General features: G+C 33.5%; 2 protein-coding genes across 5 annotated transcripts; one reads left to right on the top strand and one right to left on the bottom strand.

Moving 5' to 3' along the window:
- Positions 1 to 11,855: 11,855 nt before the first annotated feature.
- LOC148194156 (uncharacterized) lies at positions 11,856 to 15,659 on the top strand. Of its 2 annotated transcripts, none has more exons than XM_088095755.1 (9): positions 11,856 to 12,148; positions 13,142 to 13,337; positions 13,451 to 13,798; positions 13,895 to 13,956; positions 14,158 to 14,235; positions 14,389 to 14,467; positions 14,549 to 14,620; positions 14,734 to 14,841; positions 15,027 to 15,659. In XM_088095755.1, the coding sequence occupies exons 2-9, from the start codon at positions 13,146 to 13,148 to the stop codon at positions 15,459 to 15,461; spliced, it is 1,374 nt and encodes a 457-aa protein (XP_087951881.1). In that variant the 5' UTR covers positions 11,856 to 12,148; positions 13,142 to 13,145; the 3' UTR covers positions 15,462 to 15,659. The 2 variants fall into 2 exon arrangements, with proteins under 2 accessions (XP_087951881.1, XP_087951882.1); XM_088095756.1 differs by lacking the exon at positions 11,856 to 12,148 and adding an exon at positions 12,270 to 12,542.
- Positions 15,660 to 16,490: 831 nt separating this feature from the next.
- Positions 16,491 to 23,394, bottom strand: LOC124833033 (putative RNA polymerase II subunit B1 CTD phosphatase RPAP2 homolog). Of its 3 annotated transcripts, none has more exons than XM_047307425.2 (7): positions 23,005 to 23,394; positions 20,667 to 21,287; positions 19,640 to 20,422; positions 19,366 to 19,553; positions 19,002 to 19,265; positions 17,866 to 18,024; positions 16,491 to 17,190 (listed from the first exon to the last, which is right to left on the bottom strand). In XM_047307425.2, exons 2-7 carry the CDS (start codon positions 21,253 to 21,255, stop codon positions 17,086 to 17,088), a joined length of 2,088 nt encoding a protein of 695 aa, XP_047163381.1. In that variant the 5' UTR covers positions 21,256 to 21,287; positions 23,005 to 23,394; the 3' UTR covers positions 16,491 to 17,085. The 3 variants fall into 3 exon arrangements, with proteins under 3 accessions (XP_047163381.1, XP_047163359.1, XP_087952852.1); XM_047307403.2 differs by having other exon boundaries at positions 23,039 to 23,394; XM_088096726.1 differs by having other exon boundaries at positions 23,067 to 23,394.

Here is a 23,394-nt window from a genome sequence, read left to right as displayed (position 1 = left end):
TCATTTCTCATATTATATGATTACAATGTTTGTTTCAAATATAAACTATTAACAAAGACTTTATTATATAGGTTTAATATCTTGGTAGGTCCCTATTTTAGTTCATAATCTCAAATAGGTCCCTCTTTTTTTGGCGTTTCAATTTGGTTCTTTTTATGTAAAATTGAAGCAATTAGAGGCTTACCGTCAAATTGCACAAATAGCCGTTTAAGTTTGGGTTACGTGACATTAAAACTGTATTCATTAATCTCACGTGGCATTAAAAACGATTTTTTTTAAAAAAAATTGGATTGCACATGTGTTGAATCAAATTTAGGGAAGGACAAAGCTGGGAAAATGTAAAAATTTATGTGCAGCCCCCTAGGGTCGCATAAGGGAAAACTCTTTCCCATCTCTTCTCTGTTCCAGTTAAATGCAAAAGTCCAGAAGCTTGAAGCTTCTTCCCTTTCTCTTTTCACGCGAACAAACTCAACGTTGAAGGCGAGAATATTCTGCGTTTTCGAGCAGAGGCAGAGACCTTGTAGATGCGCGACGATAACAAATCGATGGTGTAGCGAGGTTGCGGCGAATGCACGAGGACGTTGGCCGGTCCGATTTATGGTGCAAGGAGAGAGGCTCCCTTTCTTTTTCCCTCTTAAAGAGAGAAGCATTGATTTGTGTCACGTTTCAGGCTTTGGTTTCGAATTTTGCAGGGCAATGGAGGGAGTTTTGTTCTTCTGTTTCGGTTTGGGCATGTGTTCGCAGAAGAGGAGGCTCATTTTCCTTTCCTCGGTTGCTAGTCATTCTCACATGGAGGGTTCGTTTCGGCATCTCAGTGGTCGTTCTCGTGGGTGGTGGGGATCGCGAAGGCTTTCTCCTCCGAATCAACATGCGGAATGGGATGCGTTCTTGGTTGCATTTCAGAGTAGGTTTTTTTTCTGAAATTGGAATTAGGGATTTGATTCATCTGTTTTCTCTGCAGATTGATGGTTATAATTTGGGTTTCGTGTCTTGAATTGGTGGTTATGCAAAGTGTATTCATGTTGCATTTCGTTATCCATCGCTTCCAACCCGATGTTCTTCACCCACGAACCCTCGCGCTTCGAATCGAATCGAAGAAAGAACGTTTTCTTTTCTCTCACATGAACACAAACTCTAATAATACGGAGCCCCAATTTTTTTTCCAAATCTCATTTGCATTTCTGAATTGCAGGGAACTGCACTTAAATTTTCACATTTTCCCCACTTTACCCTTCCCTAAATCTGATTCAACATTTGTGCAATCCAAATTTTTAAAACAAAATTTGTTTTTAATGCCACATGAGATTAATGAATACACTTTTAATGCCACGTAACCCAAACTTAAACGACGGTTTGTCCAATTTGACGACAGACTTCTAATTGCTTTAATTTTACAAAAAAAGAACCCAATTGAGACGCCGATAAAAATAGAGACCTATTTGAGATTCTGGACTAAAATAGGGACTTATCGAGACATTAAACCTATATAAGCTTTTAAGATTCATTCATACTTGCAATGGTCTTTTCTCTCAACTTTTGTCTTAACACTTTACCCTAAAACTAAGAACAACTATATTGTAAAGAGATAAGTCTTTATTCAAGCGACTAACACTGAGCTTTTTAACATGTTCTTACCTACTTCTATATTCAAGTGAAAATTCTTAATTTCACATAACTATTATTTTAACAAATAAAAAAAAGTAAAAGCATTATAGAACAAATTTCTATCAATTTAATCAAAACTCACAAAAAACAACAATAATAAATATTTTAATAATAAACACATATTTATTTAGAAATTATCAAGTTCACACATATTAATGTGATTGTAAAGTGATCTCCACAGTGGAAAATAAGTTTTTTTTACGATGTACACTTCACATCAACTAATCAACTAATCAATAATAGATTTGAAGAAAAGGTAATAGCATAGTAAAAAAAAAATTAATATCTATACTCTGGTTACTATAGAATACACAAAATAGAAAATTGGCCAATTTTAAATTGTTGTGCTCTATTTGTTTTGATTCACTATTTTTGTTTTTTATATGCTTTTTGTTTTAACTTAATTATTAGTGTATTGCAGGTAATGACAAGGTCATGAGTTAGAAAGAGCATGAACATATGGGTGACAGCAACACGCAGGTTGTAGTATGAAAGGCAACCTTAAAGATCTCTTAGCTTCCTATGAATTTAGAATATAAGTGTCATCTATCTCAATTCCTAAACAATGTAAAGTTTCAAAATGTAACTAATGATAATTTCAAAAGAGAAAATGAAATTAGAGAACAATAAGAATAATAGAATTGTGAAATCCAATATGAAGCAGAGACACATGCATGCATCAAATAATTGTGTGACATTCCATTGTGAAGAGTGCAAGAAGCATTAGTTACTTGTCTGATGCCATGTGTGGCTGTTGCAGAAGCTATAGAGAACTCCATCAATGGTTTGGTCCACCAACACTCTTTACCCATGCAAACCCTAATTGGATGTCTGCGCGTGCAACCCACGCGCTGCCGTGAACCCATTCCTCCACACTCCAAGCACCCTGCTTTTGTTTTCAATGCATTGTATCATCAACAAAATCCACATCCAATTTTCTTTTTATACAGATAGAACAAGAAAATGTACCAAAGAAACAATCAAAACAAAACCAAAACAAAAAGCATATGCAACTCATATATAATCATTGTTCCTTCGAAAAGAATTAAAAGAATCCGTAATAAGCTAACGGATTTTCTGGTTTTTTTAAATAAAAAAAATAGCTTTGGAAATAGATTTTTTTAGTCATGGGATGAGTTAGGGAGGGTGGGGTTTTGGATTAAAAAACGTAATTTTTTTTTATTTTCATTGGGTATACTTTTTAATATAATTAATAGAATCATATCAAAATGGACATCCTAAAAATATTGAATTTTTTTACGTAATAAATAAAAGAGATTTGTGTTTGTCTGTTTACATTTGACTTTCAAAGTACTCGTTATAAAAATGGTTAATTTTACTAATTCTAACATGATGTTTTGTTATTGAATTGTTTTTAGGTTAGCATTTTTATAATATTAGGTTTAAACCTTTTAGTTGTCCCTATTTATGTGGAGGTTTTTTACTTAGATCCTCGTCTTATAAGTTTTGCCAATTTAGTCATTTATATTGAAAAATTGACTCAATTGGGCTCCTACCATTAAATTAACTTAACGGTGTTAAATTTTTTATGACATGTCAGATTGACGTGGACAATTTTTTGAGACATGGCTTGCACATACCTTATACGTGGCTTTTTATTAAATAATCCCTTTACGTGGTATTTTATAAAAGAAACATTTTAAACCCTTCTCCACCTGCATCATCGGACCCCACCACGACCTCATCTACGAAACCCATCTCTCCCACATCTTTTTCCCCACCGCCAAGATCCTCACCTCCTACAACAACCTCCTCTGCCTCTACCACAACACTGCCCTATCCATCCTCAACCCAGCCACCCGTCAAATCAGACAAGTTCCCATCGCAAACATTTTGGCCTTCAACTACATCGGATTCGGGTTCAGTCCCCTCGCCGATGATTACAAGATCGTCTGAATCTCCATGTGCGTCGTCCCCTCGGATGACCAGGTGGTCATTCTCAACAACGTTAGGGTAGACAATAATGGCAGTGGTGGTGGTGAAATAGGGGCTTTTTTGGGTGGTTTTGGTGGAGGGATTTTGGGGGATTCGGGTTTTGGACTTGATGTTGGTGTAATCTTTGGAACCTTTTTAAAAGGAAAAAAAGGAGTTCATCAAACGCTCAAAAACCAACAGTTAATAAGTTTATGTAGAATTTGATTATCTCCCACGGCAAAATCTAATTGAGCAATCCGCAAAAGCACAAAAAGGGTATATGATTATTATATATATATATATATATATATATATATATATATATATAATCTTTTATAATTAAGAATCTCTAAACATTGTTTAGAATGAACTCTGAAACCACTATACATTTTAGAAACAAAAAGAAGAAAATCTAAGAGTGCATGGATTGGTGAAAAATGAAAGCAAAGAAATTTACTGTAAAGAAACCTACTTTTATTTAATCTGAGGGAAACCCAAATGCTGAAACTTATAGAGATGAACATCAGTAGTAAAGACCAAACCTTTTGTTTAGACTTACATAACCCTCTTCACATTCTTCTCTTTACACTTGATAATTTTTTTTTTCTTAAGTTTTCACAGTCTTCTTCCACCTCCATCTTCATGCATCAAAGTCAGAGAGATAGTGAAGGATGCAGGGAGCGAAGGAAGGGAGGAAGGGGAAGTTGGGGATGACAATGGAGGTGTTCGAGGTTTTCCCAACCCAATTTTTAAAATGTTTCTTTTATCAAATGCCACGTAAAATGGTCTATCAATGCCACATTCAAAAAATTGTCCACATTAATCTGACATGTCATAAAAAACTCAACACAGTTAAGTCAATTTAACGATAAGGACCCAATTGAGTCAATTTTTCAATATAAAGGATTAAATTGACAAAACTTATAAGACGAGGATCTAAGTGAGAAAATCCCACATAAATAGGGACAATTAAAGGGTTTAAATCTTATAATTAATATACACCAAAGAACCTGATTAAGTAGCTTTATAAAAAAAATAAGAAAAAAAAACTTATGTGTTTTTATTTTCATATTTAAAATTTTGGTTAGAGAGATTCAAATTTTTTGAAAATAAACATTTAAAGATCTTTAAAATTTCTATATTATTTACATTAAATTTCTAAATTGAATTTGTATGGTATATATCCTTTTAGTCAATAAGTCAGATTTATTAACAAGTAGATTAGGTAAAAATCTATAACAATTATTATAAATAAAAGTCTAACTTATGGTTGTTCACACATATATGCATCATTTCATCTAATACTTTTCTGATTGGTCATTTAATGAATTTAGCATCAAAATACATTTTCTAAGTATGGATCATGTTGAACGAATGAAAGATCTCAAAGACCGAAAAAATAAGAGACATGAACAGTTTGTGACAAAGTTATATTGGAATAGACCGTACTCGATCGATCCATATCAAAACATTTTGGCACCTACCGTGAAACTAAGCAAACATTTTGTTTATCCCATGGTAACCACAAGGAACATGACGAGCAATATGGTAAAGGTCAACGAGAAATATATAAACCATTTGGTTGGTCATTCGACCTTAACCATTTGGACACCTATTCGACTTCAACCTCTTGGCCTCAATTTCTTTATCGACTTTTCAGTCTTGACATTTCGACTCGTCTATTCAGCCTCAACCTCTCGGTCTCGATTTCTTTGTCGAGTTTTTAATCTTGACTCCCTAAACCATTCGCTTAACCATTTGACCTTAACCTTTTTGCCTCAACATTCAGTCAGTCATTCAACTATCATTCGACCTCAACCTTTGGACCTCGATTTTTCTATCAACTTTTTAGTCTTGACATTTCGACCTCAACCTCTCGGTTTTGATTTCTTTGTCGAATTTTCAATCTTGACATTTTGGCATGACCATTCAGCCTCAACAATTCGATCGACCATTCAGCCTCAATCATTCGACCTTAATCGTTACGCCTCAACCATTCAGTTTGGTCATTCGACCTTATCTATTTGACCTCAACCTTTCGGTCTCAACCTCTTAGGCTCGATTTCTTTATCGAATTTTCAATCTTGACATTTTGGCTCAATCATTTGGCTTTAACCTTTCAACCTTAATCATTTAGTTGAGCATTAGCCTCATCCATTTGGCTCAGAAATTCAGCCTCAACCATTTGGCTTAACCATTCTACCTCAACCATTCGATGACCTAAACCATTCAATAGGCTACTCGGTTTCATCCTTTCAGCTTTTGATCGGCCTCAACCTCTCGAGGAACCCTTCTCGAAAAATTCATTAGGTAAGGGCTAGTTCCAACCAAGGAACCCTTCTCGAAAACTCCATTGGGTAAGGGTGAGTTCCAACCAAGGAACTCCTTTTGAAAACTCTATTGGGTAAGGGTGAGTTCGAACCAAGGAACCCCTCCTGAAAAATCCATTGGGTAAAGGCAAATTCCAACCAAGAAACCTCTCTCAAAATCTTCATTAGATAATGGTGAGTTTCAACCGAGGAAACCCTACCGAAAATTCCATTGGGTAAAGGTGAGTTCTTATCGAGGAATCCTTCTTGAATCCATTGGGTAAGAACGAGTTCCAACCAAGGAACCCATCCAAAAACTTCATTGGATAAGGGCGAGTTTCAACTAAGGAACCCCTCCCTATTTAACTAAAACATTTTAGTAAGGATGAGTTCCAACCAAGGAACCCCTCTCAAAAACTCCATCAACTAAGGATTAGCTCCAACCAAGGAATTCCTCCAAATCGAACTATATCATTCGACATACATGAGAGTTAAGTACTTTTTTCTTTTCAAACATATATCCCTTCAGTTACAGGTACTCGAGCTTAAGGAGCCAGTATATGGTACATACCATTTTGGTTAATAAGTCAGGTTGACTGACAAACCGACTAGACCGATCACCTTCGAGTCTATCACTTCATAGGCGATCACCCTTAGGCCAATCATACTCGGACTAATCACCCTTGGACTAATCACCTTGATCGACTAGTTGCAAAATAAAGTTCAGATTAACACTTAACCAAGATATCCACGAATCAACCAACTAATACTAGCTGAGATGTAATTGTACCATGATTAAGTCAACAAAAATGTAAAAGTCGTAACAAATAGTATAAATAAAAGTCTAAAGTATGATTGTTCACACATACATGCATCACTACATTTAATACCATTTTGATCGGTCACCTAATGACTTTAGTATCAAAGTATCTTTTGTAGGTATCATTCAAATAATATTTAATGAACGGAGACCTCAAAGACCAAACAGACAAAAGACAAAAGCGCATATAAGAAAACTATTCAAAAATTGATAATACTCAACCAACCCATACCAAAACATAAATTAAGTTAATTTTTCTCAAATTATCTAACACAAAATAAATGAAAAACAATAATTCACACAGGAATCAATCCTGCACACACTACTCGACGAAAAAAAAAATAGAATATGAAACACATTTCTCTACGTTTTTCTTTTTCCTTTGGCTTTTCCTAATGGGCAATAATACGGTGTTGTGGAGAGAACATAAACGACGAGATGACGCATTTTTACGACCGTTGATATAATAGTATTTAAATGAAAGGGAGAGCTTTAAAGTTATAATATTTTATGAAATTTGCAGTATCATCCCGTCCATTATTGTTATTATTACATCAGTAGCAACGATGAAGACAATGCATGCCTTGAATACCAATAATTGGAGAAGCTTTCACAACATGTTTCATTATGTTAATTTAAAAATGGAATTAAATTTCATCGTTAAAAAACAATATAAAAGTATAATTTATTAGAAACAAATTACTAATTAAATTAAATTTATTTTTGAGATTACCTTATTAGACGTAGTAAAGATAGTTAAAAGTGTTAATTATATTATATATTCTTTTTTTGTCTTTCTTATATTTTGTATTGTTTTATATAACTTAAAGTTTCGTACTAGTTAGAAGATGATAATAAATTTTCTATCATTACTATTATTATGAATATTTTTAAAGATAAAATCGTGACCAATGGTTAAATTTTAAAATTAATAATATTTCATATAGAATAATTGATCTTAGTAATAATATTTCAATTAGAGCTGTCAAAACGGGTAACCCGACTCGATCCGACCCGACCCATCACGAGTTGGTCACTTAGTGAACCAACCCAACTTGCCTCATTTATTAGCGAGCCAAAAAAATTCGAACCTGACCTGACCCAGCACGGATTGGTGGGTTAAACGGGTTGGCTCACTTAATTAACTTTTTTTTTCACCCTCTTCTTCTCATATTCTTATAACATGTTACTTTGATCGATCAAATTGAAACAATAATAATTGGACCAATTGATATAAAAGAAAATGAAAAAAAAATATTGTTATATATATTCTAAGCTATCAAACATAAAATTTTGCCAATTTAGTTTAATTAGACATACAAAATCGATTTGACCAAGAAACTACATATATCTATTAACAAAAATATATAACACAAGATAAAACTATCAAGCTTGTAGATAGGTCTAAAAACAAGATAAAACAAATGATATATTCCTGAATTATCCAATCTATAATATTATTCATCTATTAAATTGGAGTCTTGAATGGATAAATCCACATTATTATGCTCTCTTGAAGCATCTTCTTCTTTATCTGCATCTATACTATTATCTAATCTATAATCTTAGAGTTTTATTTGCAGAGGAAAACTTTTGGAAATAAAGTAATGGGAAAGACTTTATGTGCATTTTGAATAATTAATTTAATTAATTTGATTTCAATAAAAAATAAAATTTGAATAATTAATTTAATTTAATTAAAAAAAATAGGTGGGTTGGTGAGCTAACCCGACCCACCACAGATTCAACCCGTGTGAGTCAGGTTCTTAGTGAGCCGAATCAAAATTAACTCCCATAAAAAATTTTGTATTTTTTTCCAACCTATTTTGACCGCACTAATTTCAACAAACTTAAAGTTCTATGTAGAAATGAAAAAAAAAATCCAAAGTACCAGTAATTACTATTTTTAATAATTGAGAGGGTCTTGATTTCCTACTTTTTTTCACATATATAAATTAATGAATAATTCAAAGTATTTTTTTTTTAATTTTAATATATTTTATATATGGACTCTCTCACATTTGTATACACTTATAAAAGAAAATTTTGGCATTTCAAAATTATTTTTTGAAGATATGTCATAGCTAAAGACAAACTCTTCTTCTCGTAGACTTTAATTGAGAAAATAAAAAAGGTGTTTTTAAAATAAACCTTAGTTTTTCTTAAACTCAAGTGAAAGTTTAGGTACTTTTAATATATAACTTACAAGTAAAAGTAAAAAATAATTTAAATATACATTTTTGAACAAAGCTCCAAAAATGAACAATATATTAAATACATTATGTTTTCTTAACAAACAACAAATTTGTTTACACGTAACAAATGTATAGTTTATTATTTATTATATATTTAAATTGATAAAACCTAAATCTTAAACCTTAATTTTTTTATATATATGAAGTAGTACTAACTTCAAGATCAGTACTAACTTCAAGATCCGCAATTGGATTATAATTCTTGAAATTATTTTGGAAGATTGCGTATCATGGATGTCATCTGAAATTTATATGAAATACAACAGAATAAGATATTAGAAAAATGTCAAAATTAATATATGTAATATTTTATCTTATTATTGAATCAAATTTGATATAAAATACAAAGTTAAATATACCATACCATATTATTAATACTAAACCAAATATTTTAATTACGGGTATCTGAAAATGAAAAGTCGTAAATGGAGGACTGTGTAATAAATTAACACAAATGAAACTTACGACAAAAAGATAAATAAATAAATAAATTGGGTGGATGCGCAATATGGAATAGAACAAAAAGGAGTCGAAATGGTAAGAGTTTTAATTTGAAAGAAAATAAAAGGTGGGGCACACCAAAACGTGGAGAATGATTTGGATTTTGGACTGACATGGACGGCGCTGATTTTGGCTTCAGATCACAGCAACCGTTGGATCATGAACTCTATGACAGCTCACACATGGTTGGCGCCAGGTGCCAAGCCTAACGTGCGAACAATCACGTTACACGGTCGTGCCACGTCACTCCAACCCTATAAAAACACTACTTTATCAACTTTGTTTTTTGTCACTATAAAAATTACAATATTAATTGACACATAATCACAAAAGTTGCTAATTTTTCTAATACAGGAGATGTTAACGTGTTCGTATCTTTTCAGGATATTCTATTTTATTAAACTAAAACTAATGTATTATTTTACATATACCAATTTTAAATTAAATATATTTTTGATAGAAAGTTTCATATTTTATAAATAAGTTAGATTTAAAATTTATTTCTTAACCTAATATTAAAAAAGTTTTATGATATTAAATTAGATTTAAAATTTAAATTTATTTATTTCTAAAGAAAAAATAAAAATGACTGAAAGTTATTTAGAAAATAAAAAAGAAAAATGATATATAGTAAGAATTTATTAGGTAGGAGTGGAATTGTGATAGTTACAGCTATCACTGTTGACTAATAAGATAAGAGACAGAGATGTTGGCCCCAACAATTAGTCCTTGCATTTCCATGTTCCTTAACAGTCGCTTATGTTTTCTTTCATTCCTTCCTCATTTCACTTTCTTGCCCTTCTTCTACACAAACAACCATATTTATTTCTAAAACAGAGAAACCCATATTTATTTCACATATATTATAAAAAGTAAAATATCATAAAAAATAAATTATTATACTTTTAAAAAAAATAATGTATGTAAAAATATCTGGTGATAAAATTCGAACCATTTCAACTAATTTAACTGTAATTTTTGTCTTTCTTTAAAATTTAGCTTTGCAACTTCCACACTCATACAACTCCTATGTGCTTTTGAAAGTATAATTTTTTTTTTCTATGGGAAGTTAACCTTTTGGACACTCTCAAAGCATAATGTCCACATAATATATCTTTAAAATAGATCTTAAATTTAATATAAATTTTCTGTGTTCTGTTTTTTTTTTTTCAACACAGCAATAAAAGTTACCATTCATTTAAAATATATATATATGACGGCTGTGTTGATCACAAACTCATATGAAGAGTTACATGGTTATGAAGTGAAGAAGAAAAGAGATATGCATTTACCTTTATTAATCATCTTCTTAATCAAATCAATCAAATAATTGTTACACATTTTACATTTATATATTTTGGAGACATTCAATTATAAATCTTATATTTTATAAGATATTCAATTTTCTTTTTCTTTTTTTATCGTGACTTAATACAATATTTAAATTCATATTTGAATTAATAAGAATAAAAACTTTCATATATAATTAATGTTAAACAATGGTTAATTAACGTAAGCATAGATGGAGAGAACTCTCTCTCCTGTACTCCTAAGAAGCCAAAACAATACTATTAATTAATTATTAAACTATTTTGTGAATGATCTTTGTCTCTCACCAAAATCTACAAAACATAATAAAAAAGAGAGACTAATGAGCTATTATTTCTTCTTTTTTCTCTGTTTCCATTATGCAAAAACACCCTTTAGCAACGTTCTTTTCTATCTCTTTATTCTCCCATATTATTATAAACAAATTTTGCTGGCAGTGGCACCCTCTTCCCGGAGTCAGTTTCAAGCATTGATACAAATGATTTCAATTTTGGGGCTACATAGACAGATACAAATTATTTATTTATGATCATATATGAACGCAATGATTGATTAATTAATCTTTCTGATCAATACTTGACTAATTAACTAAACATTAATCACATGCATATACTGCACATTCATTCACATACACAGACAATATAATCATTTCTTTTTGTTAGCAGCAATAATCCAAATCATCACTTATCTCAGATCATCAAATAATGAAACAAAGACATTGCAAGCATGTTGTTTTTTAACTTTCGATTCCACCTAATGGTTTCACCTCAAATGCTAAGGCAACTTTCAGTGACAGTAAAAACATGAGTAAATAGTAGATTTCCTGCACAAATTATCATGAATAATGGTAAACTTATTACAAGTTATGTTAATTGTGGATTTATGATGGATTGATGATGTTATTTTGTTAGATTTACCGTGTTTGAAAATTGAACATAAAGAACATAACAAAAGAACATGAGACATAAAAATACGAATAAGATTCCTGTGACAGTTACATGTTGAGGGAGTGGTAGAAGAGTCATTGTGGCAGTTCCTATCTATTCCACTTCATTGAAAGCTAGTCCCACTTGAGCTTTCTTTCCACAAATCTATCTTGCATATCTTCAATGAAAACCTGAGTGTCACCAACTCCATCTTTCAGTTTCATCTTTCACATACACTTAAAAATCCACTTCTTCTAGTGCTTCTAATCCAACCCACCACGAACAAATTCCTATTCAATCTCTGTGTTCTGCATGTAACTCTACCAATCTTTAGAACAATTCAGTCTTTGAGTTTCTTGAGTCCTTTTTATCAATCAAGGGCTACAGACAAAATCCCAACTTTAAGAGGTACCCCTAGTGTGTGTTTTTGTGTCATCTATTGCATCTCCGAGTTCTGAATTCCCACATTTGTGTTTGTTTCCGGGATGCTTTTTTTGTCCTTTTGTTATTCTGATTTGGATTCTTTGTATCTTCTTTTGTTGAATTGCGTGTGTTTTCAATAAAAATCAAGCTCATCTTATATGGGTCTGTGTTGAGAATTAAGATCCAATGTCATTCTTTGTTGTTTTTTTGCTATTGTTGAGAGAAACTGTAGCATTGGATTATGAGGATTTGCGTGCAGGAGATGGATACAGAAGAACAAAGGAATGTTCATTGAAGCTATATTATGTAGCTTCGTTTTCTTTCTACTTATCCATCTTATTTCAGGATAATAATTGTAAAGGAAGAGATGATGAAAAATGTGAGTCTAGATTTGTGTCAAACATTGAAAAATTGCAATGAATTCAAGTGTTGTTTCTGGTTTCTGTTAGTAGAGAATTTGTGTTCAAGTTGAGAAATTGAAAATCGAGGGGTTGGAAGGAAATTGTTGCAGAGAATGATCATTGAGATGGATCAAGGGACACTGTTTACTCGAGTTACATCTGTCCTTAATAGTGCTTTCATTTCATAGAATGTCTTCCTCTAGAATTAATACCAAAATCAAAGCGTAGCGATTATTTGAAATTCTGAGTAAAATCTATAATTTGAGTGTGTTAGCTTTTGTTGAATTGCAATGGCGTATACATATATACGCTCAGGAGTAGAAGCTATCATTCCTTGCTGCAAAACAACATGGAATTAGTCGAAAGTGTCGCATAAAGTGGATGAGAGATTTGACAGTTCTTTAATGATTTCATCTTTCACTGCCAATGATTCCCATCTTGCAATTTAATGGGGTTAAGAATCTGATCTGACATAAAAACACTTATAAATGCATGTTTGTTGTCTATAGTTATTTGATTCTGAAAGCTTTACTACTTGTCGTCTTTAAACTCAACCTTTCTGTGTAACTATTTGTAGCACAATGGAATCTGACAATGGAGTTGCTATGGAGGACGAGAAACATGTTATTGGGGAAACAACTAATGAGAACATAAACAAGGAATCTGAAAACAGTTGCAATGCTGAAATTCAGACCAAGAATGAGGCATCTGAGTCCATTGTAAAAGTTGAAGGGCCCAAATCTACAGCAAGTAGAAACTCAAAACTTGCCAAGGTACATTTTGTGTATCAGAATTGTGTCTTCAATTGAACTATTAATGATCGTTTACAATTGCAATACACTGTACATGATCTGCCACCTAAGCTAATTCATGTGAACTTGGTTAGGAACATGGTGGCAAAGGTGATGTTGCTTCAAAGAAGAACAAATCTGTCACCAAAGACAAACCCAATTTGAAGTCCACAACTTCACCTCAAACACACAGGCCAAACCTCTCCAAGAGCCTTTCTTTTCCAGCCAAATCAGCTGCTAGAGATGTCATGAAGAAAAGCATTAATGGTAATCTTGTGAAGACAGAAACTAAGCATGTTAATGGGGCCAGAGCTCAGCCTTCTATTCGTCGTTCAAGCAGGCTGACAAACAATGATGTTAACTCAAAGGAGTCTGATAAAAACACTGGAAATTCAAACCATAGGACCTCTTTAACATCCATGACTAGCCTTAAAAGCTCTGAGGTACATAAACTATTTTCCAACTCAGTTTCTTTCTGTGTAGCTTTGTAGCTTCTCTTCATTAGTCTCCTTGCTCCTGACTTCTTTTCTGTCTACTAGATTGGAGAGTCTTCTCCGGTGGTGAATGTGGTTTCCAAGAGCCTTACATCTGAGGCATCCTTGTAAGTCTTAACCTCCCTAGATTTTCTTAATTCTTCTTTATGTTTTGGCTATGTTATGGTGTTCAGGTTCTGTATCAATATATTTCAGTCTATGGTGAACTCAACTGTAGTGAACACTACATACATTTAGGAGATTAGTCTACAATCTATATCTCTTTGCTGAAGGGATTACCATCTTGTGGTTTTTTTACTTTATTGCAGACCTGTTGATCAGATTTCAACCCCAGCAAAAACTGAAAAACCAAATAAAGAGGACGATGATGCTCACTCCACAACTTCGTATGAATTTTGACCCTACTACTTTCAGTTCACTATGTTGTCCTTGTGTGTCTGCCAATCTCATTAGGATTTGAGTAATAATTCACAATGAAAATGCCATACTTCTTTTTCCTTAGATAAATTGCTCATGAAATTTTGTTTGTGTGCTATCAGAAGTCATACCCCTCGAAGGAGAAGCAGTGGTTCTGGATTTTCCTTCAGATTGGAAGAAAGAGCAGAAAAGAGGAAGGAGGTGATTGTTAAAACCTTGCAGCCTATTGAAGTTAATATTGAATATTCCAGATATTAATCCTGTTTTCCCCTTTGCCCCCAGTTCTTCTCAAAGTTAGAAGAGAAAATTCAGGAAAAGGAAGCAGAGAAAACTAATCAGCAAGAGAAATCAAAGGTGTCAAAACCAACAACTAAATGAATTCAGTAATTTATGTTCCATGTGGTTTGAGCTCCCATTGCCAGGTTATCATCTTTTTTTCTTCATTTTTTCTTCTGATTTTCTGGCAGGAAAACCAGGAGGCTGAGATCAAGCAATTGAGGAAGACTATGACATTCAAAGCCACTCCAATGCCAAGTTTCTACAAGGAACCTCCGCCAAAAGTTGAATTGAAGAAGGTAATTTAACCACCACATGCTCACACAGCTGTTAAAGCCCTTTAATGTTTTTGTTTTTCTAAACCTTTTGTGGCAACAGAGGCTCACTGTCATAGTAATACAAAAGTAGGTTCATGTTATGGAAGTAATTTTTAATTAGAGAACCTTTTATATTCATTTTTTGATGTATTTTATCAACCAATTAGATACCTATAACACGCCCAAAATCTCCTAAGCTTGGAAGGAACAAAGGATATGTTGTGAACCATTCAGATGATAAATCTTGCTCTAGTCCTCATGCAAAACAGCAACAGAATGATTCAACCAAGGCAAAGGTAAAGGGTACTAATAAAGAAGTGATTTCAAAGAAACCAATCCGAAAAATTCAAGCCAAGCTGCAGTCTCAGGAAACTGCAATTGGAAAAACTGAGAATAATTCTGTGAAGCCTACTAAAATCAACCAAGATGTCAAAGCAGGCACAGGAAACAATAAAGAATGCCATGATCCTCCAGTTTGCAATTCTGAATATCAAGATGACATGGAGCTAGAATCCAAAACTGAGCTTACTCAGAATGATGCACTGGTCTTAAATTCATCCACACCCGAGATTGTATCATACGAGGTTGCTGTGGGAGTGTAGATTCACATATATAGCCAGAGAGTATTTATATAAACATAGGACTCCTTGTTACCAGTTATTTCATTGTTGTGAATATAGAGATTGTTTCATGTTCATTATAATCTTGTATTGCATTTCAAGATAGGTTGCTTGTTTGTTATATTGAACTGCTGCTGTTTGTAATGAATATTTTGCTAATTCATTATTTACCAAACTGTTCATGTGTCTTGCCTCTGATTAAGTAAACATTTTTACTAAAAGACAATTTCTCTTTGTTGCTTCCCATGATGAAAACACATGCAAGATGGTCCCCTTCCATGTTAATTGTAAGGATAACTCTCATCCATCACATAAAACAAACTAAAAAAGGGAAAAACTGAATTTGTAGGCAATATTCAAGGAAAAGCTGCTTTGGATTTGGCTTAAGTTTTTATACTGTGTTTATATATGCCTAAAGTTGGCTTAAAAGTTGCATCGATTTATTTGATGAAATTCAACTATGCATATTGCTTCCAACTTTGCGATAGTTAATGCATACTCAAGAAAAATTAATTAAAAAGCATTGATACATAGAGAACATAGAGTTATTTAAATAAAGGCACCTTAAAAAATTACTAATAAATTTGGAATTGATAGAATTAAAATAACTCTTGAAGAAAAGAAAAGACTCAAATTTTACTTCTAAACTGTTTTTTAACCCTTTTTAAATAGTAACACACAAACATAAATTGTCTTACTTCAAAATCATTTTAACAAGAACCACTCTTTTTTTTCAACTAATATGGTTCTTTAAACCTTTCCCATGTTGAATATAAAACCAAACATGGCGTTAGTGTATATATAATTTCAGGTTGAATAATAATTCACATGTTTGGATTCACATGCTAAAAATTGATTTTAAGTTCAAAAACTTTAAAAGAAAAACAAAGAACAAAATTTTACTATTGCTTTTAATGTAAAAGCACAAACATATATCACTTCGGTACTGAAATCAGTTTATCAGTTATTTATTCATACTATTACATTATTTATTATATTGTTTGTATATGGTTGTTTTAATTGTCAAATTATTATTGTTCCCACAAGAATCAATTTTACAAATATCAAATCATCCAAAATTGACCATACTAATAATCATCCAAATACTGATACACGCTCAATTTCTTGCAAACCAAAACTAATATGATCAGTCAGCAGATGCTTGCCATTTTTTCTTTCAAATATATTGTTCGGGAAAAAGAAGCCTAAGAAATAGGCATCACTTCAGTAAAGGAATTTGGAATTCTGTCATTTTTTTCATGTGGTTGTCCCCATCCTGACTTGAGCTCAGAAGAAAATGCAATGGACATCTTCAGAGCCTTCTACATATGCTTGGCACAAAATATTACAAACTGCCGGTTAATCGGACAATATTTTAGATTTTTTTTTTTAACTACAATATTTTGGAACAATATCAATTTTGCATTCGTCACTCCCTCAAACCAGCATAGAACATAGAGAAATCTGATTTCAGTGTTGCTCGAGGCTTAGTATTATTGTCATTGCATGTTCTTTGATATTTATGAACACACTCCATTGGATGGTAATTTTTCAATTCATCATTGGCCTATTTATGAACAAACTCCAACATTTGGCCTATTTGTTGTCATGCCCCACTTTGGGCAGAGATATGAGGTGCCCGGCCCAGTGGTACTACAAGATCCTTCAAAATCTCATATTCTTCTATACCTATTTGAGAACCACTCAAAACCTGTTTCACCAAATCAATAACAGAACAATGGTTAACAGATATAAAAGCATAGTTCAAAATTATACATCAAAATCTGACATGACAAAACAGATAAAACAACAAAAGAAAATGATATCATTAGCCTCCAAATTCCATCTTATATACGTATTTTTGCAACCCCAACACTCGTACACGTAGGGATCAAATTAAAAGGAAAAATAAAAAAATTAGCCTGGCATTACAAGATGCGAAGCCATTGGAGTGGAAACAAGAATTTCAAGTCCACAACCATGGTACGAGAACCACAGTAGATGAACTAAGTTATGGAATAATAAATGTGACGGCATCAAGTCTAAAGCTGAAGGAGAAAAACATTAAGCACATGATGATGGCTAATTTGTGTTGGGTTTATGTTGCTAAGCTCCCATTTAAACCATAAACAGAAAACATAACATCTGTAAGGAAGTGCAGATGAAAAGTAACCAGATTTAGCAAATGAATAATAGAGATATTAAATGTTAATTGAACTACCCCAATCAAAAGATCAGTGCATAACAAGAGTTTGTCCCTCTTTGGCCGTAATATTTATACAATCCAACATAAATATGTAATGTTTCATGCACATCAAACAGATTACTTCTATAATAATGTATATAAAATAATAAGTCAGTATGATCTAAACAAAGGGTCTCTTACCTTGTGAAACAAAGACCTCCTATCCGTCATGTATGAGATAAGAGCAGGTATTCTACAAACGGACAATGCATCAACAAACAAAAGAGTAACCACTTGCCATTGCTTTGTTCTGAAAGGTGGAAGTGCATCCACAAATGACATTGTCTCCAGCAAGCATGCCTAAGAAAAAGTCATTAGAACTAACATATAACTCATCAACACACAAACAAGTCATCAGGTAATATTAAAGACTACTATCAATACAGATATGAGGTTTATATCTCAAACCTGTCTGCAACTCGTAGCCTTAATTAAACCCATGATTTCTTACATTTCTAAACTAAAAAAAAAAAAAAAAAAAAAGGTAGCATCGTGCTAATGTGCTTGGATCCAATATGTGAGGGATGTATAGTTGCCACCCTTGCCTTTGCAAGAGGCTGATGTGATGACTTTTTGCACCAAGACAGCCTCTACTTCCACAAATTTATAAACTGATTCTCAAAATTAAATTTCATCTTCTCAGATAATAAGGTATAATTTTAAAATGGAAGAAGAGCCCTACTAATTGTCAATCTAAAACAGTTAAAGTGGTGCAGATGCTAAATCAATGTAACAGGGATAAATCAATTTAGTACTTGATTCCAGCATTGAAAAGTCAATATTTGTTACATGCTAAAGACCAATTCAATTTGGTATCTTCCAATTATTGCAGATTTCCCTGAATTTATCCACTTAAAGATTAAGGAATTGAAATTGTACGGAGGAAGTAAATGAGTACAGGGTGAACACCTCATTCCCAAGCAATTTATATTCTTTTCAATCACATGTACTATTTATCCTTCAGACTCATTACCTTAACTTCTATGTGACTCTTATTTCAAGCAATACCCATATCAATTTGCACAAAGATTATACAATATGATTTTGCCTTTTCCACTGTTTAAAAGTCTATTTTAGCATCATATTTTGATTTCGTATTTTGTGAGTGTGTGAGACTTTTTGCATGTTTTGGTGGAAGGGAGATTATGAACATAAGTCCCAATGAATAATATAAGTATACCACATCAGACCTCCTAGAGTATAATAGAACTGTAATGACTTAATGGACAACCGGACTAATATAAACCACAACAACACAGATAACTTAAAGGTCCTACCATCCCTTGCTCCAAGGTGGATATTGGTATTGGCAGTCGAAGACCAGCAACAAGTGCAGGAAAAGCTCGAGCAAGACAACCCGCTAATGTTTGCTTTATTTCAGATGACCGACCATCTGACAAGACAACTTTGCAAGGATATTCTCTCCCATTGACTGATAGGTATTCTTCATGAAAACTTTCATCCCTTCCATATATATATGCCAAAGAAGATGATGTCATCCACGAAAAGATGGCATTCCACATAGTTGCAAAAGGCGATAACTGAAGTTATGCAAAAAATATAAAAGCCGCAAGGTGTCTTAGAATATTCCATGAAAACTAAAACAGATTGGCATTTTCTGAAAAATTAGACAAGACTTACAGTCAAACTGAAACCCTCTGGTGGAGCATCAAACCATGAGTCATCAGATTCAAAGAAATCAATGTCCGAAACTCCAGGCTTTCTTGGCCATTTCAGAGTAACTGAATCATTTTGTAGTATATCAGCATCCTCTATAGTACCTTCCTCAACAGCATCATGCGGCAATATAATAATTCCAGCTTCAGAAACTGCATAAGATTCATTGATAGATGAAAAACCGTTTGGAAACCAATTAATATTTAAATAGATAACTCGTAAAAGAAACAGTAATTACCAGCATCAGTGACGTCCGAGTCTCCAGATGCAACTGCTTCTGATGCTTGGCTTAATGCAATTGCACAAGCTTCTGCCGATGCTTGACGTAGCATATCCTCATCATCAGTAACATCTACATTACCTAGTGACTCATATTCTTTACTAATATCTCCAAATTCTTTAACCTCACAAAGATCTTTATTCCCAGCACTATTGATTTTCTCATCCGCCCAAGTAACAGTGCGGCTAGGTTTCTTTTGACCAGCAGATTTAAGGGAAGATTTGAGTTTAGTCTCACACGATCCACCCACTTTTTCTACTTGGAATTTCTCTTTAACATTGTCAGGATCAAAATTGGAAGTGGAAGCACCACCATTAGCAGTAACTCTACTTGTCTCCCCTTTACCTTGCACTGATTTCCTTGAGGAATTATGCTTTTCCTGATCATATTGTCTTTCTGATATGGGAACAGAATGCGCATCTTTCTTCTTACTAGCCAGATTCGGAGAGGATTTGAACACTGCTTCATATGATTTGGATACTTCCTTCTCTTTTTCTGAGGTACTTAAATTTAAACCACTCTTAAAAGATGAAGACAGATCTTGAATGCTATCCTCATCTTTCCTGACCATTTTAAGGCCAACCTTTTCAGGTTGCCTGTCTACAGCTGTTGTATCTGTTTGACCTGGGGATGCTTTTGAAACACTATACTCATCTTGCATAATAATAGTACTCACGAAGTTCATCTCATTGTTAACTAAATCTTTGTCATTGTTTGACTTGTCATGACCAGCTTTGGACCCTGCAATGGACAAGCAAAGCTCACTTTGTTGAAATGCAAAAACGGATAAGAATCAGTAATTACACTGTTCCATTTCACAGAAATTAAGTCCTCAGCTTCACCTTCACAGTCTAGGTCATAAATCATCCATAGGCCTAAGAATAAACAATATAATAAACAAGATACTCCAAAGCAAGAAATAACATAGGGCTATCTCATTATCTATGGTTTCTCACTATTACCTAGAATACCAGAAAATCCTAACCTTTTTTAACACTTTTCCGTGAACCCTTAGATTCACGCTCCCTTGGTTTTGGCACATATCCCTCAATTGCATTTGATGGTCCAACCCACTCCTCCAGAGACACCTCCCCACTGCTTGTTACAGTTTTCTCCTGAATTTTCAAATTGGACAAACCTAAATCTCCATCCTTTCGCACATTTTCTGTCTGTTCCAGATTCAAATTCTCAAATAACTTAAGTATGTTGTTTAGCTTTTCTGGGTCTAAAGCTAAGCATCTCTCCGATTGCAAGCTCCCAGCAAAAGCTTTGCTGCTAACAACACAATTTGAAGAACAAAATAGGTAAGTCTCTTGTAGGTCATAGACCTTGTGCTCCTTCAGTGAAATCCGGTATCTACCCTTCCGAGGTCGCTCAGTCGGCAAAGCATTGCAGCAGAGTGGGTAACCACAAATATTTGTGATGGACCGTTCCGTTACAATATCTTCATAGTCACTCCTTGACATCAAAGATCCAGCAGCAAACAGCTGATCTTCATTTTGAATGCCTTCAAAGAGTAACATTTGCAATTTGAAAACTGCATCTTTGACAGAAACGGCGTTGTTCTTTGCCATTGAACAGAAGCTTCAGAACCAAATATCTAGAACTGCATCATGCACAAAGCACACTAGAATAAATTCCTTCAACAATTCAACCTAATAAAATTCAAACTCACAAAACAAAATCGTAATTCAGTTAAAGTACATAATCAAGAAAGGAAAAGAAATCATTGCATTGAAAATCAAGTGCACGTTTGGATTAAATTTGCAAACATAAGTTTTAATCAACATTAAGTCAGCAAACTGAGTTGTCAAAACTAGCACAAGTCTTAGCTTCAACAAAATCGAGTTTTCATGAAAAATATGCCTAAATGAGCTTTTGAAGGTAATCCAATATTTCAATTCATTCATAAAACATAGTTAACACTTTACTAGAAGTACACATTCAATATCCTACAACATCATCCTATTTGGTACAGATCCACTAAAAGATACAACTTCAAACTCTGTACTTCAGATTTTCTCTTATCATCCATCCCCACATACCCTTAAATATAATCTAAATATAATCCACAACAACTACAAATGTAAACTTCCATATATCCAAAGAAGCTTCAAAAGATATGCAAAATACATGTATCAAATTACATGTGATCAACACTGTCACCACAACATTGTCTCAGATAGACACTTGACCCATATACTAATAATTGTTGGAGGTTCATATTCGTGACAGTGAAATTGTCCATTGGAAGAAGAATTAGATAAGACCAAATAAGAGGTAGCAATTACTGCATGCTCTTAGTGAAGAACTTCAAACGAAACTCTCAATCAAAAATGTAATAACTAATGTATATTGAATAGTATGAATAACAAAAGAGTTGCAGCAATATGCACTTATAGGACTCATTATGAACTCATAAAAATCAACGTAGTAATCATAAGCACCATACACTAAAAACCAGAAATGAAAAATGAATCAAGTGTCACTTTCAATCATACTGATCATAAAAATCTAGGAAAAGAAGTTAAAAGTTCTCATCTATGAATTCCAGAAGAAGTTTAACCTGTATCATTTCACACCATGCAAATGTGAAAACAGAAAACCTGTCATGTTCAAGTAGTAATTGGGAAACTGTGACATGTCCTTGCCCTTTATAATAAATACCACAGCCTTGTATAATTCAAGAAATATAGATTGCTAGTACTGTGGTTGCACTTGAGGAATTTCTTATACAGTTTAGGAATTTTCTTTATGGAATTAAAATAAGTGTTTGGTTAATCATAAAGAGCAACAAGACGGTTAAGGCACCTAACTATAAATTAAGTTTGGAAACTTTAAACATCAATCTGAAATTGGGATTCAGGACAAGAAAAACCAAGGGAAATGTCCGACTTTGCACTAATCGCTAGCTGGACTAGTAACTACCATATGCCATCAACTAATGAACGAAAGGTATGCATTGTACAACATATAACTTTTTTAAATAGCTTATACCGTAGAGAAAATGTTTCTTGTGATCATTAGAAGGAGGGAGGAAAGATTGAAAATTCACTGGGACTAATCTGTACGTTACATTCTTGTGGAATTACACTTGTTCACTAATATTCAGCTCAGTTGCTTTATTTTTTAACATTTGAAGTCTGTCATTATATAACTTATTTCTACTGCTACTCACAACTTTGAACTTAGGTTTTGGCAAGGTAGGATCTTATCTCTTAATAGCAGCTGAAAAAGCCTTAAGTTGGAGAGAGTGTCTACATGTGAATGAAAAAAATGTCAAATTAACAAAGGCTCAAACGAGCCACACAAAAAGGTTTTACCTTTTGTGCACAAGATTGATAGGAAGATTCCCACCTATAAAACAATGATAATTGAACCTAACTGGGAGGGAGGGAGGAGACTCCGCTGGCTGGCTGGGGAGTGAGGGAGGCACCGCCGCTGGCTGGGGAGGACCGCAGCTGCTAGGGTTGATCCGCCGCTGACTGTAGGACCGCTGTGTTACTACTGGAAGGGTGGCGCCGCTGGCTGGGAACCGTGGTGTTGTTGCTGCCTCGTCGTCGAGCGTCGTTGGCGTTTCGGTTTCAGAAAGAAAGGGAAAAACGGGTTTCAGAGAGGAGCATCGTTGCACACTGAAGCTGCGGATTATTCGAACCAGCTTTAGCGAATTCAAGATGTAAGTTTGTCTCGCGTTTTTTACAAACGAGTATGCA

Source organism: Vigna umbellata, chromosome 8 (genome assembly GCF_029865625.1).
Source record: "Vigna umbellata cultivar VRB3 chromosome 8, Vumbellata_1.0, whole genome shotgun sequence".
NCBI lineage: Eukaryota > Viridiplantae > Streptophyta > Magnoliopsida > Fabales > Fabaceae > Vigna > Vigna umbellata.
The sequence above is the reverse complement of the archived record's forward strand: the minus strand, read 5'-3'. Positions and strand labels throughout refer to the sequence as shown.

Coding starts and splice junctions, on each gene's coding strand:
- LOC148194156 (XM_088095755.1), top strand. CDS start 13,146: ATGGAATCTGACAATGGAGTTGCTATGGAGGACGAGAAACATGTTATT. Junction 14,236..14,388: donor GATGCTCACTCCACAACTTC/GTATGAATTTTG, acceptor GTGTGCTATCAG/AAGTCATACCCCTCGAAGGA. Junction 14,842..15,026: donor CAAAAGTTGAATTGAAGAAG/GTAATTTAACCA, acceptor TCAACCAATTAG/ATACCTATAACACGCCCAAA.
- LOC124833033 (XM_047307425.2), bottom strand. CDS start 21,255: ATGGCAAAGAACAACGCCGTTTCTGTCAAAGATGCAGTTTTCAAATTG. Junction 20,423..20,666: donor ACGGAAAAGTGTTAAAAAAG/GTTAGGATTTTC, acceptor TGTCCATTGCAG/GGTCCAAAGCTGGTCATGAC. Junction 17,191..17,865: donor GGAGGTCTTTGTTTCACAAG/GTAAGAGACCCT, acceptor TTGGTGAAACAG/GTTTTGAGTGGTTCTCAAAT.